The sequence below is a fragment of the Pelobates fuscus genome, chromosome 6 (assembly GCF_036172605.1).
Source record: "Pelobates fuscus isolate aPelFus1 chromosome 6, aPelFus1.pri, whole genome shotgun sequence".
Lineage (NCBI taxonomy): Eukaryota > Metazoa > Chordata > Amphibia > Anura > Pelobatidae > Pelobates > Pelobates fuscus.
In genome coordinates, this window is record NC_086322.1 from 209,300,743 (window position 1) to 209,320,734 (window position 19,992).

General features: G+C 40.5%; 1 protein-coding gene across 2 annotated transcripts in view; it reads left to right on the forward strand.

Moving 5' to 3' along the window:
- FAM47E (family with sequence similarity 47 member E) overlaps positions 1 to 10,797 on the forward strand; it is a 35,878-nt gene extending 25,081 nt beyond the window's left edge. For both annotated transcript variants that reach the window (XM_063425323.1, XM_063425324.1), the window contains exons 7-8: positions 8,110 to 8,187; positions 10,550 to 10,797. In XM_063425323.1, coding sequence (XP_063281393.1) covers positions 8,110 to 8,187; positions 10,550 to 10,690 — 219 coding nt within the window. In that variant the 3' untranslated portion in view covers positions 10,691 to 10,797. The remainder of the gene's footprint in view (positions 1 to 8,109; positions 8,188 to 10,549) is intronic.
- The last annotated feature ends 9,195 nt before the right edge of the window (positions 10,798 to 19,992 follow it).

The window sequence follows — 19,992 nt, forward strand, 5'->3', positions numbered from 1 at the left end:
ATGAAAGTCAGGTCTGATAAGCATGCATAGTCAGGGCCGCCATCAGGGGGTGACAGTCGCGGGCCCCACTTTCCCTCTGCATACAGCTTGCTTTATGGTCCAGTTTATTAAAGGGAAAACTCAAAGCACAAAAAACAACCTCCACTTAATAAAGCAGTTATAGTGTATAGATCATGGCCTTGCAGTGTCACTACACATTTCTCTGCCGTTTAGGAGTTAAATGACTTTGTTTGTGCAGATCTAGCCACACATTCACTGCCTGCCTGTGACTCACTCTCTCTACACATTTCCTGAAAAACTGCTGACATTTCCTTTTAGCTTTCCTTATTGTACAGTGTGATAATTGCTTGCTAGAGCCTGGAGCGGCCTCCTGTGTGTAGTAACAGAAGTAAAGTCATACCTCTTTTTTTATTCTTCCATAACCTATTCTTCTCTTTACTTTTGGTAGTATTTATCTAAAAGTTTTTTTTTTTTAAATAAAAATATTGTCATATAACTAATTTTATAGATTTAGTTCACATAAGGAGAATGTTTTAACATGATTCATCAGTAGAGGGAGCTCTGACTCAACTTCTAAATCGTGGCTATCTTTTTGCACTTGTACTTTTTTGATCAGCAAGGTGAGGGAGGAATGGTAAAGTAAACCTTAAGTTTTTACTTAATTTGGGGGAGGGGGAGTTGGCGGAAACAGTTAATGGGACACTATAGTGTTAGGAATACTTGTTTGTATTCCTAAAGCTATAGTGTTCCTTTAATGTATTTTGTTTTATGACCTAATTAACAATGTAAGTTTGAGTCTTGAATTATCATTAATGCAGGTTGAATGCTGTCATCTCTGAAGCTGTGGTGCTTTGTTATAGATTTTTTAATTATGTATGAATCCACTTTCACAATGGACACTATTAATTGACACTAACCTCTGGACCTGTTAGATTCAAATAGCCAAGCTGAACTGGAGATTTTTTCCAAATCAGACATTTTAGACTCAAGTTTGACATTCTGATTTCAATTTGCTACTTTTGGATTTTAGTGAATAAGTATCTCTTGGAAATGGTTATTGCTGGAATTTTTAATTATTTACTGATATGAGAATTGTCGGGAATTCAAACAGAATTTCAAATTTAAGGGCAAAATTTCTGAATTGGAAAAATTGTCTAAGTCTGTTATGATTCTATTTCTGCTTTTTTTTTTTTAATTCTTTATTTTTAGTAGTGCAGATAAACACAATATTTCAACAGGCGCCACAATCGCGTATTTCAAGTTTCATACATGGTACACAGTGGCATGATAATTTGCACAATTTTTATATTTAACAGCTGAACTAAACAGTTGATTTGTCCAAAGAAGATTGAGTGAGATAAAATTAAGTAATGATGCTGGTTGCTTAGCTAGGTCGCCTATGTTAAGTTTTATAATGAGTATAATAGTAGATCACAGGTTAGGTAAGTAGGTGTTTTGAGTGCAGTAGCTAGCAAGGTTAACATGTCGAGATACAAACCGGTATAACATTAGGTTCTATTCTAACCTGTGTGCTAAGTAGAAGACATATATATATATAGTGACTTTCAGGCTTAAACATGGCTTGGATGTGGTACTTATGTATGTGGAGTGAAAAATCTGCTGGGTTCAGGAATTCTGTTTTAGCGAACACCGCATCACTTTTGACTTTTATGAGCCATAGAGTGGATAGATTGATAGGTAAGGGAAGACAGTGGGTTAAATATCATGCTGGGCATATGCAAAACATTATTATTTACACATTTTTTCTAGTGCCCCTGTGGTTATAATGCCTGGGTAGTAATAATGACACTTTTATAGTTTGAGTCTAAAGCTTCACATTTCTATGCTATATTACACGCTGCAATTAGGTTCACCAGGTCCAAGCAGACTATTGCGCACTGTGCGTGTCTCCGTGCCGGTTCAGGCACAAACAATGGTAAGTGTCCTCAGCCTACTCCGCATGGCGGGATAATGTGGTGGTCTTGGGGGATCAGTTAATCAGGTCGCAATGAGGGACCTTGTCCATCCCACTCTCGAGTAAGGGTCAGCGGTGTTTCTCTAGCTGGTTATTCTGTGGCAGGAGGACTTTTGGCGTGCCTGGGCTTGGATTGTTTCCAGTTGCTCACGGTCTCGCGGAGTCTGCATGCCACCAGTCTTCGGCCTGAGGCCTTAAAGGGAACCTGCGCCGTCGTGCCATAGATCCCGTTTTGAGGGTCATGGGCCCAGGGTGCTTCCGGTGCTCGGGTGGCTCCCCGGGTGTATGGCCGGCATTGGAGAGATGTCTCCATGTGGGTACCCAGCCCAGAAGAAGTACACATGGCGGGAACTGCCGCATCGTCCATGTGCATGGCTGCGTTTGTTGGTTTGGTGGGGCTAGTCGCTTGTAGGGTTACTGTCTGGGGCTGTGTCTGCTTTGCCCGTGCAGCTATCCTACTCCAGAATGCTGCGCATAGCTTGTCGAAGGTGGCGTTAAAGTTGGCTTCCCATGTAGTTTCAGGATGTTCCCTTGCTCCGTCGCCCATGTTGGTTGCGGCCCGGGAGCGGGAAGCGGCGTCATATTCTGATGCAGTATTCTCGGCTGCCTCTTCTCCAGCAGGGACCGGGATTACCCCCACCGGTCCAGAGGGGGGGGGAACGGGTTGATTGTGTTTGCCCGGTGGTCCCGGGTTGGAGGATCGGCCGTTTCCTCCCCCCACAGGTCCCTCCGGCTGAGTAGGCCTCAGGAGTGGCGTTTGGCTTCTGAGCGGTGGGTGAGTTTCCAGAGTCGTCTAGTAGTGCTCCCCATCGGTTATTTGTAGTGTACATTCTCGTTGATTGCTGTTTTGGGGATAGCATCATAGTTTGTGCCCAGTTTAGCTGAGTTTGTGTGGGGAGCTCACCCCGCACACGTCTGTCGGCCATGCTGGTCAGGCCCCGCCCCCCCTATTTCTGCTATTTTGACTTTAGATTAAAAAAAAATCACTTTGAATTCCCATCAATTCTCACTTACAGGTCATCTTTTGATTATCAGTTAGGATAAATAAAATTCTAGCAGTATAAATATGGCCTTTGCTCACGATCACCAACTCCTCCAACAAGAGGCACCTCTAGGGAGTCTGAGCCTAACACAAGAGATTGGAACAGCTTTCTTTTTTTTCTGTGTAATAAATAGTGCATCCATTCAGTGATTTTACTACCCAAGGAAATGGTTCCACTGAGATAATAAACTCCTTTATCCCTAAAGAAAATAAACCCTAAATAAGTGGTTTAATTTTATTTAAAAATTAACCTTTTTAAATTTTGATTAAAAACAAATACCTTTAATTTTAAACATTTGATTAGTTAATGCATTTGAAAAATAGAATGATTAGAGTGGGGGTAGGCAACCTATGGCACATGTGCTATACACAGCACTCGAGGTGCTTTTGTACGGCACTCAAGGCTACCAGAGTCAAACTGGGTCTGACCTATCACGAGTCCCAGTGAAACTTCAGATATCTGCTAATACGAAAAGGTTATGAAGGAAAATCCTCAATTTATGCTTTGCAGCATTTGTGAATGGGAATCCACACTGGAGTAGAGCAGCCCGCATCTGCTGTTGCAGCTCCTTCCTTGACCAGTACTTGGCCATCATGGTCCCGACTGGACTCCAGGGAAGCCACTCAAACTGCTAGATATACACAGAAATGCTAAATAACCCCTTCCCTTATACAAATAATACGAACAGCCCACTGTGGGGATATTTATGGGATAATAATAGTAAACAGTTGAGAATTGCCCACTATTTCAATTCTCAGATCCCAAAGATCGTTATCGTGTAAGTGAAATGTATTCCATATAAATAAAATCCCAATTTGTTATGAAAATAGATACAATTTATTGTGACAATTTAAATAATAATAATATGTAACATGCGTGATAATAATCAATGAATATTTAGTATAACATAGTATGCAATACAATGGCAATACATTTCACTGGCTAACACAGCCAATTGTCAAGAAGATTTATGACGGTTCACAGAAAGAAAGTGAAAGTTTCACACAGAGAAAGCTTCCAGCGAATAGCCATAAAAACTTTAGCTGACAGTTAGAATAACCCTTTCAATGCTGGCTAGACCTCCTAGGTAATTAAGATCTATTCTCATGTGATTTTAAATAAAACAACATTTAAACCATCTCATTAGTCATTTCCTGGAACCATCCAATAAGAGTAATCTACCATGTTCTATAAGCAGAATTTTAACTTGAATTTTAACTTAGAGCAAATCAATACACCTGGATAAATATCACGATATGCTAACATGTGATATGTCACATTAAATACATAATTAATCTTTTCTATCTGCAGAATAGAATGTTTAATCATATACTTCTTAGTTAACTAAGATTTCTAAATATCGAAATCTGATCGTGATTTATCCAGTCATATATCATGCTATTAGAAAATTTTAATTAATTTAGATTAATTAAATGAATCCAGCATATTTACCAGTTGAGTAGATATTTTCATCCGATTAGCAGGTATTCTCAGGAATTTGAATGTCATGGGTCTCTTTCTCTGTCTCCTGACTTAGCCTGCTTCCAACTCTTTGCCCCCGACTGCTCACTCTCTTGCTTCCTTGCTTTGCTTTCTCTGCATACTTCTCCCTTTGTCTTAACTTTTAAAGGAAACATTCACTAGGTGATAGACCAATAGAAACACTGGGGGTGTGGTTACCTTCCAGATAACAATTTAAGTATTTGGTCGATAGAGGGCAGTCGCGTCCCACTAAACATTCCTATCCAGGAAAGAGTTAACTTTTCCTGGTGGCTATTTTGACGTCATTTACCTTATCTTTATAGTTGTCTATAACTCAAGTTTTCTGTCAGTTCAAGAGTTTCTTTGGGCTTTCTTCAGACTATGTGTCTGGCAAATTCTGCTATAATTTCTAATATGACAGTTATAACTAAATATGACCTCTACAATGGGACGTTATACAATATCGAAAGTAAAATTTAATTATTTAATCTTCTCTGTCACAAATGGGTTTAGAATTGATTATATTCCATTAGCATTTAGCTAACAGTCTGTCCATCCCCCGTTCTTATTTCTTATTACTTGATTTGTTTATACTATGCATTCCTTTAGCTCTGGCAAAGTGGTTAGTTTTACAGAAAGGATAGAAATTTCATGTCTCTTTGTTAACTTGAAAATAACAAAATGGAGTCTGGTCTGTTTAGAGTGACTCTGACCATATACATTTTAATTTCTGTCATAGCACAAAATGTCTGCCGATATAAATATCCTGACACCACACACAATCCACATACATGCATACAACCCCACATGCAGGCTTTTACATACACTAGCCCCACACATACACACACCACCAAACACACTATGTGACATTTCCATCCACACACACAATTCCACAAGCAGCCCCCATACACAGCCCACATTCATAGGGACACGATACCACAAACTACTCATCATGAACATATACAACAAGCGTGTCAAACTCGAAGGCTAGCACGGGCCACATGAACAAGGTTTAAGTTTATGTGGCCCGCAAAGAAAACAAAACCTTAAATTTTCATAGAAATGTAGGTTTGTTTTGAAAAGTACAGTATATAAAAAAAAACCACAAACAAACAGCATCCTCCTCTACTAAATGCCAGTCCCTCCCTCTGTACTAAATCCCAGCTCCCCTCCCCCATTTATACTAAATCCAAACAACCCCCTCTATTAAACTCCAGCCCTTGTTTAAAAAAACAAAAAAACAAAAACAAACCATATTAGCCAACAAGCAGACTCCCCTCACATTGCCGCTGCCAGTATGCGACTCCGGAGCCCGGCCTCTGGTGTACCCTCAATGGCTCCGTCCGCATCCAAATGGATCCTCCTGCAACTCCTTAGAAACCTGTGACGTCAGAATGTGACGTGGTGGTGCGTGCCTCCGTGCACCTCCAGGTCCTCTACTGTCCAGCCACCGCCATCGCTACACTGACCAACACACACTGACAGACACACACACTCTGACAGACACACACACTGGCAGACAGACACACACACACACATTTACACACTCACATCATTTTATTTATTGCTCCCTACCTTTGGGAGCTGGTGCGGGGCCTCTCCCTGATCTTCTCTCTGGAACTCAGTCTTCCTGTTCACTCACGCACGCAGTTTAGTGATGCTGGAATGACGTCATATTCCAGGACCAGTATAAAGTATCAATGTTAATCTAAATGGCAGAATCCATAATGCCTACTATTATCAGCATAGGAGCAGTGAAAAGTGACATTCATTTAGGAGTTACGTTTAATACATTGTCATATTGTTATATAAAAGTTGCAACCATAAGTATCAGTCCTTAACAATATACGATGTAATAAATACAAATCCAACAGTGGCTACAAATGTCCACTAGATGTCACTGTTATCAAGTAAAGCTTTATCCTAATTATAGCGAGGAATACAGAAAGAAAGTAAAAAGGCAGGCTGGTGAAAAAAAATAAAAAATAAATAAATAACAACTGAGCAGACAAACTCATAATCCCTCTAAACTCCCTGGAGGAAAGAGCACACGGGTCGGCTGTTCCCTAACTGCATGTTAGAAGCTCGGTAATAGGTCCCTACTTATATGTCAGCCACCAGTGTGCATCTGATTGAAAAGGTAAACCTCACAAAATTTTAAGTATGTACGATGAACAAGTCATACAATCGTCTTTGCTGCACTGCACTCAAAGTGCGCTTTATTTGGCAAGCATCACCGTGATCCTCAGGAGTGCAACCCTGGTTGGTTGGTTGCACACATTCCTGAGGATCTCGGTGATGTTTGCTGGGTGAAACACATGTCGAGTGTCTTCTGTACCAATTCTTACCTGATTGGTTACCTGCAAGGCTCCAAATTTAAAAGTCAGAGCACGCTGATTGGTTAGCTTAAGCCAACCAATCAGTCTTCTAAATCAAATTGCTCGGCATGGGAAGGCTTTATAAGCCTCTCCCTGCCCTGTAAAGCTCAGTATAGGCGGAGCCCTCACTGGGTGTAGATGGATTATTTTTTATTGCTGGGTTTTTTTTTCTGCATGTTTAAAAAAAAAAAGTATTTGTGTTTGGGTCTTTTTTTTTTTTTTTTAGTTCAACGGAGTTTCTGGATTTTTACTTGAATTTTTTTGGGGGTTGAAAAAAGAAGATTGAAGAAAAAAATTGCCAATAGGTGGTAGCTGGGGAGAACAATAGATACCCCATTTTTATTACTTAGGGCCCCCATCCACCAACAATGAGCGGAGGCGGGAGGTGCTTCCATAAAAATTTCAGATTTTACCACTGACCCTCTCAGCCTTCTCTCTTCTGTCTGTGCTATTTTCCTGCTCCTAATTACATCTGTCGGAACAGGAGAGGGAAGAAGATGGGTTGGTCCAGTCTTCTACTTGATCCTGGCTTAGATGGTGGTGGTGCTTGCAGGCATCTGTAGGTGAGGCCACTAACGACTCCATGAGCAGCACAATGAGGAACACTGATTTAGATTAACTTTTATTTTATAAATTTGAGATAAAATGTTAATATTTACATATGGCAAGTTTTGTCATCCACTTGTTTATGAAGACTTGGACAAAAGCCTTGTGTTAGGCCCAAATGTCTTTGATTGTGTTGTTTCCAAACTAACTAATTCTTGGTTAAAGGACCACTCCAAGCAGTGTGCTCTACTGGTTATTGTGCCCTCCATTGTTAGTTAAACCATTTTAGAGTCACTTGGCTTCTTACTTGCAGTCTACCGAGTGACACTCCTCCTTCCTCTCTGCAGACCGGAGAGTCAGAATCTCCTTCTGTAAAGCTTCTCTTAGCTCTTCTGGGTCAGGCCCAACTTATTGGCTGAGAGTGTCAGCTGATCGCTGTGAGCCAATGAGCTAAACTCTGCATTGCTGGGCTTAGCTCAGAGATAGTCTAGCTCTCTGAAGGCTATAATGGAAGTGGGGAACTGTGGCTAACATGTTTTGACTACTTACAATGGGGGAGGTGTGAGCATAAGGACACTTCTGGCACCATAACTACTGCTGCAGGCTGTAATGGTTATGGCGTTTGGAGTGTTCTTTTAATAAATTGAAATTAACTCTATTAATACCAATTTTATAAATTTTGTAGGATGAAGAATTGTTACAACTTCATGGAACCATGGCATTTAAAGAGTTCACAGAAAAGAATGGCTACAGAAAACCAGAGGTGAGTGCAGTCTCTTATACTGCGTTGTTGTGTGCTTGGATGCCCATTTTACAATTGGATGCTTTGATGTAAGGATTACAATTGTACTCATGCCTGAGCGTGACTTCTATTAAAACTAATCCCCTGCACCCTCTTGTACCATGCCTTTAGACACAGTATTTACACACTGATCAGTCACAACATTAAAACCACTAACAGGTGAAGTGAATAACACTGATTATAGTGTTACAGTGGCAGCTGTCATGGGGTGGGATGTATTGGACAGCAAGTGAACAGTCAGTTCTTGAATTTCATGTGTTGGAAGCAGGAAAATGGGCAAGTGAAAAGATCTGAGTGACTTTGACAAGGGCCAAATAGTGATTGTTAGATGACTGGGTCAGAGCATCTCCAAAACGGCAAGTCTTGTGGGGTATTCCCAGTGTGCAGTGGTTAGTATCTACCAAAAGTGGTGCAAGGAAGGACAGCCTGTGTCAGGGTCATGGGTGCCCAAGGTCTTATTGATGCATGTGGAGGAGCGAATGCTAGCCCGCCTTGTCCAATCACACAGAAGAGCTACTGTGTTTTAAGAAATACTTAATGCTGGCCATGATGGAAAGGTGTCAGAACACACAGTATAATGCAGTGTTCTGCCTATGGGTCTACATAGCCAGTCGACCAGTCTGAGGGCCTATGATAACTAGCGTCCACCACTATACATTTACCTGGGGCAGAGATGATAGCAGGATGCACTATGTTAAGAAGGCAGACCAGTGGAGGCAGTGTTATGCTCTAGGCAATGTTCTGTCAGGAATTCATGGGTCCTGGAATTCATGTGGATGTTACTTTGACTCATACTACCTACATAGACATTGTTGCAGACCATGTTTCCTGATGGCAGTTGCCTCTTCCCGAGGGATACTGCCACTGCACACAATGTCCAGGAATGGTTTAAGGAACACGACAAAGAGCTAAAGGTGTTGCCTTGCCTTCTCCAAATTCCCCAGATCTCAATCCAATTGAGCATCTGTGAGATGTGTTGGAACAACAAATCCAATCCATAGAGACCTCACCTTGCAACTTACAGGACTTCAAAGATCTGCTGCTAAGTCCATGCCTCAGTGCATGAGAGCTGTTTTGACAGCACTAGGGGGACCTACACAATATTAAGCAGGAGGTTTTAATGTTGTGACTGATCAGTCTATATAGTATATACAGCATACATATATTGGATGGATTCTAGTTACCTTTGAAAAGCAGATCCCCCAGGAAACTTTGCTCCTTTTTCTAGTCCTGTTTTTTTTTTTTTAATAACCTTATACCATGCCCTACCACATCTTAATTACCTGAATACAATCCCCTACTTTAGCATGTAGTGGTTATGGTTAAACTGCCCCTTTAAATGGTAGAATGAGATACATTCCTGTTAGTTAATTTAGAACAGAATACAACTTGTAGTTAATTTTTAGAGAAATGTTTATTTGAGGAACTAATTTCAAAATCAAATACAAACAGTTCAGTTAACTTTCACTTCAGCTCAGCAAACTTTCACTTGTGATTTTAAACCTCAGCCCCTTCACTCCAAAACCCATGCAGATCTTCCATGGGATCGTGTTTAAATCCACCAAATATAAACCAGTTCTTTTCATGACTTAAGTACATCAGCAGGTTGTAGCATGGAGGCAGATAGGTAGCATGGTGTCTGCTGTCTGTTTGAGCATCAGTAAATTACTGTGCAATGGATATGTAGTCTTAGTATGGATGGAGTGGTGTCCAGTTAGACAAGCTGTTTGTAGCAGATCAGTAGTCAATGGATACTTCCAGCATGCTTGCCCTTTCCACTCACCTAAAATAGAAAATGTGTTTTCAATAGCTGCTACAGCGTTACTCCTGACTGTACTGGTGTGATACATGATCAGATTATTATTATTATTATTATTTTATTATTTATATAGCGCCAACAAATTCCGTAGCGCTGTACAATGGGTGGACTAACAGACACATAATCAGACCACTGGACGTACAGGAACAGAGGGGGTTGAGGGCCCTGCTCAATGAGCTTACATGCTAGAGATTACAGAAAGAACTGGTCACAGTACTTTAGATGATTATTAAGATGCTTAGATTCATTTTCTAATGTTTTTACACCTTGAAATTAGTGAAGTATATAACCCATAGCCGTGGTAAAATGGCAGTAAAATAACTGTAAGTTAGCTATGTTTTTAGTCAATTTGAACTAATTTTGATTTCTTTTCTTTTTTTTTCTCTTTCAGTATTCCACACAAAATCTATTTTATTTATTATAATAATATCCTTTTTTTTATTATTAGATAAACATGTGCTATTATGCTTAAATAATTATTTCTTTTTTTTCTCTTTATTTTAGTTTCTTACCAAATTATTTTCAAAGACAGATTCTGGCCCATCAGAAAATGTTGTCTCAAAGGACTCCAGAGCAGTCTCTTCTAGAAACACCTGGCGCAGAATGGGCTCAGCCTCCTCCCAAGAAGACAGCATCATAAATTAGAAGCTTTCTATATAGGTCACTCAACCTTAGAGCGAACCTCAAATATACAGATTTAAAGATTCAGATTGGAAATATGCTTCCAAATGTAATGATCTAAAATAAACTATATGCAGACAAATGCATTCACTAATGTTTGGGTCATACCTAGGGTACTACGTCTATTTCTCTATCTTTTTCTTTTTCAGTTTTTTTGTTCATTTTTAATCTTCTATCTTAGACTGTTGAGTTGTTATTATTATTATTGAACAATGTAATGTTGTATACAATATATTATATACTGCTGTGTTTTTAGGTAGTTGCAGTTAGGGATAGCACTAGTTCAGTTTAACAGTGACTAGTTGATGAAAATAAATTTGCGTGTGCACCAAAGAAAATATGGGATATACCTAGCAGAAACTCACCTGTAGTTCTCACCAACATCAGCGTTTCACCTTAAGTTTAAAGTTAGACTCATCAAGGTTTGGTTAGCAGATAGATTCTGCCAAGAGAGATTATTTTTAAAGTGACAGCTAAAATAAAATAAAATACTTTTTTTTGTTCTAGATTAAGAGGAATATATCTAATTCTATCATTTAAAGGGGCATTCTAGGCACTATAACCATTACATGCTAAAGTAGCACATTGTATTCGGGTCATTAAGACATGGTAGGGCATAATATATAATATACCCCTTATAAGGGTATAAATCTGGACTAAAAGAGGGAGCAAAGCTTCCTGGGAGATCTGCTTTTCACAGGTAATGAGAACTGGCATCCATCCATTATATCTATGGTTTTATCACCCACCTCTTGTAAATATTATAAAAGTTTCATGAACGTCCAATCTGTCATAAAATACTAGCCTGCATTTATAGCTGTGGACATTGTGTAACAATTTGCTCAAGGTGTGCCAAGAATCTGGTTTAGAGCTCTCTGCCACATAAGTGAGGCTGTGAAAGGATCGAATGAAGGAATTCTAGTCACAGTATTCGTGTTCAGATAATCCACAAAGCAATATGAAAACTCTCTCTCTCGGCTATTTACTAAACTGAGAATTCAAGGTGAATTCAAAGTTAATATCAAATTTAAGGTCACAATAGCTGAACTGGAAAAATTCTCTCAGCCAGTTTCAGTTCAGCTGCTGTGGTCTTAAATGTGAAATTTACTTTGAATTCCCACTTCAGTAAAGAAGCCTATCAATGTCCACGTGAATCATTACAGAAGGTAGGCAAATAAACAACAATGAAAAGGAAAACAGAACACACAGAATTTTAAACATTAACTCAGCAGGAACGGCATGTATATTAGACATGGCAGGTACACAGGCTGAATGTGAGCAGACACTTGGTCATAATTTGAGGAACAAAAGCTGGATCAAAATGTGAACTTAAAAATGGTGTCTACACTTGTAACAACTGCTGTCATCCACAGGGGGAGCCTTGTGTTCCTGTGTTCCAGCCTGCCTAAACACAAATGATGAGGAGCATAATATGGGCAAGGTCAATCAGACTTCCATCTCATGAACTAGAAAACATAAAAATGCAAACTATTACAACTACCATAGCTAACAAGGTGCAAATAATTGGACTCTTGAGAGGCCACAGAAGAGATTAATTATTGTACCAATGTGTACGTGCATACAATATATATTGTGAAGGAATGTCACACAAGAACTCTGACCCAGTAAAAGCCAAAAATGGGAAACTCCCTAGTTAGACGTAATGGCAGCATTGCCAATCTTGGTCTTGTTTGTTGTAAATTATGCTTGATGACAAACGTCCTACAGAGAGGTTATGCAAGGTGCCAAGTAGCGAGAAGAGAAAGGGATCAGTCCAGGATGCACATGTGGCGAACATGATTTTTTTTTTTTTTGGCAAATTACTGCAGTTATAAGTCATTCTCATTGGGGAGAGTAGGTGCAGGTTCTTATGTGCAATATAACTTTTGAAATAATGAAAAGTTGTTATAGTGGTTAGTGACCCTTTAATGTGATATCTAGTGCATAGGTTCCAACAAGTTGTGTTGTAAATTAATAGATTCAACAGTTGTGTTCTTTTTCTCTAATGAACCCAACTTTTGTAACTGATGCTCTGAGACCCAGCACATGTCAGATAACATTTAACATCACATGATCCAGCTTTAAAAAACAGGTAAATTGCATACATCTGTGTACAATCCAGAAAGCAATATACAATACAACCAATAGAGGGTGCTAGCATATTCCAATGTATTATGTTGCTGAACTCTCTGTCTATCTACAGGGAGTGCAGAATTATTAGGCAAGTTGTATTTTTGAGGATTAATTTTATTATTGAACAACAACCATGTTCTCAATGAACCCAAAAAACTCATTAATATCAAAGCTGAATATTTTTGGAAGTAGTTTTTAGTTTGTTTTTAGTTTGAGCTATTTTAGGGGGATATCTGTGTGTGCAGGTGACTATTACTGTGCATAATTATTAGGCAACTTAACAAAAAACAAATATATACCCATTTCAATTATTTATTTTTACCAGTGAAACCAATATAACATCTCAACATTCACAAATATACATTTCTGACATTCAAAAACAAAACAAAAACAAATCAGTGACCAATATAGCCACCTTTCTTTGCAAAGACACTCAAAAGCCTGCCATCCATGCATTCTGTCAGTGTTTTGATCTGTTCACCATCAACATTGCGTGCAGCAGCAACCACAGCCTCCCAGACACTGTTCAGAGAGGTGTACTGTTTTCCCTCCTTGTAAATCTCACATTTGATGATGGACCACAGGTTCTCAATGGGGTTCAGATCAGGTGAACAAGGAGGCCATGTCATTAGATTTTCTTCTTTTATACCCTTTCTTGCCAGCCACGCTGTGGAGTACTTGGACGCGTGTGATGGAGCATTGTCCTGCATGAAAATCATGTTTTTCTTGAAGGATGCAGACTTCTTCCTGTACCACTGCTTGAAGAAGGTGTCATCCAGAAACTGGCAGTAGGATTGGGAGTTGAGCTTGACTCCATCCTCAACCCAAAAAGGCCCCACAAGCTCATCTTTGATGATACCAGCCCAAACCAGTACTCCACCTCCACTTTGCTGGCGTCTGAGTCGGACTGGAGCTCTCTGCCCTTTACCAATCCAGCCACGGGCCCATCCATCTGGCCCATCAACACTCACTCTCATTTCATCAGTCCATAAAACCTTAGAAAAATCAGTCTTGAGATATTTCTTGGCCCAGTCTTGACGTTTCAGCTTGTGTGTCTTGTTCAGTGGTGGTCGTCTTTCAGCCTTTCTTAACTTGGCCATGTCTCTGAGTATTGCACACCTTGTGCTTTTGGGCACTCCAGTGATGTTGCAGCTCTGAAATATGGCCAAACTGGTGGCAAGTGGCATCTTGGCAGCTGCACGCTTGACTTTTCTCAGTTCATGGGCAGTTATTTTGCGCCTTGGTTTTTCCACACGCTTCTTGCGACCCTGTTGACCATTTTGAATGAAACGCTTGATTGTTCGATGATCACGCTTCAGAAGCTTTGCAATTTTAAGAGTGCTGCATCCCTCTGCAAGATATCTCACTATTTTTGACTTTTCTGAGCCTGTCAAGTCCTTCTTTTGACCCATTTTGCCAAAGGAAAGGAAGTTGCCTAATAATTATGCACACCTGATATAGGGTGTTGATGTCATTAGACCATACCCCTTCTCATTACAGAGATGCACATCACCTAATATGCTTAATTGGTAGTAGGCTTTCGAGCCTATACAGCTTGGAGTAAGACAACATGCATAAAGAGGATGATGTGGTCAAAATACTCATTTGCCTAATAATTCTGCACTCCCTGTATGTAATTCAAAAAATCATGGGATTTGTAGTTCAGCAACATCTGGGTGGCCGGAGTTTGAGGACCCCTGTGTTAAACCATCAGGGTCATCACATCTACGTTTCCCTGTTAGGTGTTTGAGATCAAAAAGCCAAGCATAACAAAAAAATAAAATCTAAATGATTTTTGAAAGAAGCTTCATATAATCCAAGTTTGTATCTTTTGATGTGTCCAATCAGATGTTTCTTATAGAGAAGCATAGGGAGGCACTTTATATGAGAATGCAGGTCACCCTCTAATCATGTGAAGAATGGAAAATAAGACGTTTCATACAAAGCTTTTTATATATTATTGTGATGGAGTGTCCCTTTAAATTGTCAGATAATTTTTAGCACATATGTACACGTTAAATGTATTGTATGTGAGCCACTTTCCAATGCAGGCCTGCCCTTGGGAGGTGGCAGCTTCATCTCAGCATTTGTAGTAGCCATACAGTGGGTATTTAAAAAAAAAAAAAAAAAAATGTATCCCTTTTGCACACTGGCATTGTGAAGCAATTTGTGTCATTTGCCAGGTTGTATATGGATTTTGCTAGTGGACCAGTGGTTGCAGTTGGATGTAAGTGAATTTCCATAGTGGTTTTGGTAGTTGCAATGGGAGTTGTCTGAATTTCCCTGATGGTCTGGTGGCTGCAGTGGGAGATCTGTGCATTTTTCTGTGTTTGCATTGAGAGGTGAGTGGATTCCCTGGTGGCTGCAGTGAGAGTAGATTCATTGCTAGAGAGGAACTTTAGGGGGCTGAAGCCCCAAGTGTGGGTTGTTTAGCCCTGGATCTCTACAGGTGTTTGAGAGGCAACAACATAGTGTGTGCAGTTCCCTACATCATATACTTTTTGTATGGCTCCTGTTTGAGTAAGGCAATGCCAGATATCAGGCACAGACGTATACAATAATATCATACCTCTGTATCCAGTAGCAATCAGGTGTGTTCTGGGTTTCACTGGAGCAGTGAGCGCGCTATAAGCACCAGGAAAATGCACGGTTCTTAAATTCAAGCACGAGGGACAAATGTCTCCTTAACAGAGATAGCCCTAATTGAGGCTCAGTGGGCCCTGCAATAATGTGCTGCCCTGGGTACCACACATATTAGGGTTGATCCTCCTGAGTTGGCAATAAATAGGATCATGGCTGCCTCCTTTTCTAAAATTGCAGCTTGTTGCTTCGAACGGGGACTGGTAAGTGGCCAATCCCCAGCCCTGACTTGGAGCCTATCACTCTTGAGCCCTGTTCTCCTACCTTTGGGCCGATGGGGGTTTTCCCGGTCCCCACTGGAGTGTTGTGGTGGATACACTATCACATTCTCCTGCTGCCCTGCATTTTGTAGTGTCAAGGCCTAATCACTATACTGGCTGCCATGTTGGGGCCTGCAGTAATGGACACACTCCCACAAAAGTCAGTGCAATGAATACTCATAGCCTTTGATCAGGTCTGTGCGCAATTCTGGGTGAAGCTGCATCAGCGGAGACTCGACTCCTTCCCTGCGGAACGAGCCACAGTCCCAAAAAAACACCCTGCCCGTCAAGCTGCTTCTCGCAGCAATCACACCGTTCCACCGGAGGGATGAGAAGGAAGAAGAAATGGGAAGTTAACACAGCGCTGGGCTCTCCTCAATGGTATGGGCCCACATACTGGCTACAACTCCACCCGCCTACTGAGGCATCGACCCCAGCATCCCCAGCATGACCTACCTGCTCTGGAGCCTTCTTGCTCACACAATGCAAGACCGAGGGCGGCGGTGACATGCCCTGGTTATTATCCTGGGAAAGGTGCTTCCGAACAATTGCTTGGCTCAGGACATGACGGTAGATCTCCTTGAAGAGAACGTCGGAAGTGGCAGCAGGGACTTACCATCTTGTCTGTTTTCCACTGCTCTGCAGACATAAAGATTGTAAAAAAAAAAAAAACCACAGTTATTATTATTATTATTATTATTACTAAAAAACTGCATGGATAAAAATGTTTTGGATGAACCAACATGGTGTGAAATTGGTACAATCAATGTACTGCAAAATATATACACAATATATGTAGGTTAATAGCTGCTTGATCCAAGGATAAATCTGACTGCCATTCTGGGGTCAAGAAGGATTTTTTTTCCTAGTTTGTTGCAAAATTGGAAGTGCTTCAAACTGGTTTTTTTTTTGCCTTCTTTTAGATCAACAGCAAAAAACAAATGTGAGGAAGGCTGAACTTGATGGACACATGTCTATTTTCAGCCCAAGAAACCATGTTGATTTAGTTCACAGATAAAGTTAAAAGAAGTAACCAATAAAGAAAAAAAACAGGAGCAGCAGCAGTCAAAAAAGAAAATACATATGGCAAAATATTAGAAAAGAGGTTGAGAAAGCACCCAAAGTTGTGCGAAACGCATCCATGGCTTCTCTGGTCTTTCTATAGGGCCTGTGTCTTTGGTCGTCTCCCCTCTGTACTGCAGCTGCGGGTGGTCCTTTGCTCAGGTTTTAGACTTTTTAAACTTTTATACTTCATACTTTCACTCATAACCTTTTTTTTTTTAAATTTTTTACATACTTGTACTAATACAGCCAGCATACATGAGGACTGCTGTTCTAGTATCTTGCCATATGTATTTTCTTTTTTTGACTTTAATAAATGTGCATTTTTTCTATGATTTCTTCCTCATGTATTCTGGGGGATTTCCTATGATTGCAGATCAACAAATGTGCCCTGTGTGGAGTATCATTTGATTACTGGGAGGATTCCAGCACCGAGAAGGTAATCCTGTTATTGCACCTATTGAACTGCTATAAGTATGATGGAAACCAGTATATCCATGCTGTAGCAGAGCTGCAATCCTAAAATACAAGATCTCCTCTGGAGCTGGAAGGAAAAGCTGTTCAGTGGTTATAGCCCATTCCCCCAGTAACTGGATGACACACAATTTTCAGAGTCAACTGATTTTTTTATTAGCCCACACACAACTTTTTATCCACAGGCCCCATAGAGTGGGGTCTCTACAGCAAGTTTACAGGGGTTTTGCCCAAGAGTCTCTGGGTCTGAGAGATTATTGAGCTGGGAAATATGATAACTCAATTTTCTCTCAGGTACAGGGACTAACGTACAATATCACAAAACGCTGTAAAAACATAAAACATTACAAGAACCCCACAATTTTCATATTGCCGAATAGCATATGCCGAAAAGTGCTCAGATTGGATCGGTGGCGCGAGATCGCTATTCTGGAGAAGTTTTTAGCAGCTGGCCACGAAGTAATGACCCAAAAGAGTTCCAGAGAATCTATGACAGCAGCCTGTCTCCGTTCGGAGGTTCCTGTACGAACACTGATGGACGCTCCCCCCCTGACCACAAGGAGCAGTCATGTGGCCCGTCTGGCACTAGGAGCACAGTGGGAGCCAAAACTAGATTCAGGCTCCCATTGGCCCACGTCATTACGACGCCCCCACACACGCATATTTTGAGGGTGTGGGCATGACGTGGGCCAAGCAAATGTTAGTTAAGGATATTTAAACTTTCCTAGCCCTATCCACTTTGCCCTATTGTGGTTTCTGTTTCAGTACCCTTTAGTGCGTTATTTGATCTATTGTTTATTCTGATATTGACCTTGGCTTTGTATTTGACTCTGAATTTATCTTTGCCCATCTGATTGATTACCGTGTACCTGACTCTGGCTAGTTCTTGTTTTTGCTGTCTCTCCGTTACCTTGACCTCGGCTCATCTCTGATTACGCTTTTTCCCTGTCAAACGTTTAGTCCAGCCATTCTAAGTCCCGGTAAGACGTTATTTCCTAGTCTTGTCCCTGGCTATCCTAATTTCTGCGTGTTGGGGTATTACACTGTGACACTTAGGTAGCGAATGCTCCCCCCAGTAGGTAGATCCTATCTCCTGAACGTGGTTCATCTAGTTGCTCGGGAAACTTTACAGGCAGCAGTACCATCTTAACCGGGGTTTGTGAGAAAGTGTGACCGAAATGAGTTCCATGCACTTGACGACCAAGTACCGCTGCCTGTGTTCGGGAGACAAATTGGCCACCCAGGGAAAGCACTCAAATTAATCTTTTAATTACGGTTAACAGTCAGGGGTGGTCGGTGTTCTAAGTCAATAAAGAGGGGAACCACACAAGTTCTATTTGGTTCCCGAACAGGGAGGTAAGATTCTGTTTGGCAACCTCAGGGAATGATACCAGGTCTGCCACACATGCTTATTTAATTTTGGAGTTGCGGCTACATGTTTTTTGTGAGTGAGAGATTTTCTTCACTTACTTTTCTGCCTTTTTAATATACCCTCTGCCCACACCTGCAACCAAACCTATATAATGTTTTGGAGCCCTAAAACAGTACTGATTCAGTATTTTTTTTATTTTTTATTTCTTGAGTGTTTCTATTCTGTGGACACCATAGTGCAGAGGTTGCATGTTTGTATACTCATTCTGTCATGTTAGAGTGCATTCCTGCTTAGAATATATACATGGGTGATTTGTCACAGGTAAAATTACCATTATAAGCAAGCTTTCTATTTAAAGACATACATAAGCCATACACGTGTAGAACAGACCAAGTTGCATCGGTTTCTTTTTTTAAAGTATGTTACAGGCACCCACACATGCTGATGGAATATGAAGGTTAGGTTACAGTAATTTATCCCATGTGGGGTCTTTTCTTTAAAGGGACACTATAGTCCCCAAAACAACTTTAGCCTTAATGAAGCAGTTTTGGTGTATAGATCATGCACTGGCAATCTCACTGCTCAATTATCTGCCATTTAGGAGTTAAATCGCTTTTTTATTGCTGCCCTAGTCACAACTCCTGAATGTGACTTGCACAGCCTTCCTAAACACTTCCTGTAAAGTGTCATCTAATGTTTACACTTCTTTTTTTGCAATTTGTTTAATTTATAATTTCTTATCTGCTACTATGTTACTAGCTTGCTAGACCTTGCAGGAGCCTCCTGTATGCAATTAAAGCTCATTGGAGGCAAAAGCTGTGAAATACAGGGTGGAGGAAGTGAGGGTTGGTGGCGGTATTTTGTTGCTGCACCCATGGATAATGTCGCCTAAGGCCTTGGGCAAAATACAGTTTGTGTGTGTGTGTGTGTGGCAGTTTATGTCTGGCAATCATGTATATAGCAGTGTATTTTGTGTGTGTCTGGCAATGAGTATTTGTGTGTATATGTTGCAAATGTATGTTTGGTTTTTTTTACACTGATCAGCCACAACTTTAAAAGCATTGACAAGTGAATAACATTAATTATATCACTACAATGGCACCTGCCAAAGTGTGTGATATATTATGCACCAACTGAAGAGATAGTTCTTAAATGTCAAGTGTTGGAAGCTGGAAAAATGGGCCAGTGAAAAAACCTGTGTGACTTTGACAAGAGCCAAATAGTGATGGCTAGACAACAGATTCAGAGCACCTCCAAAACAGTGGTGAAAAATTGCTATTTAGTACGAATTCCTTCGTATGAATGAAAATTTAACTGGTGCACGT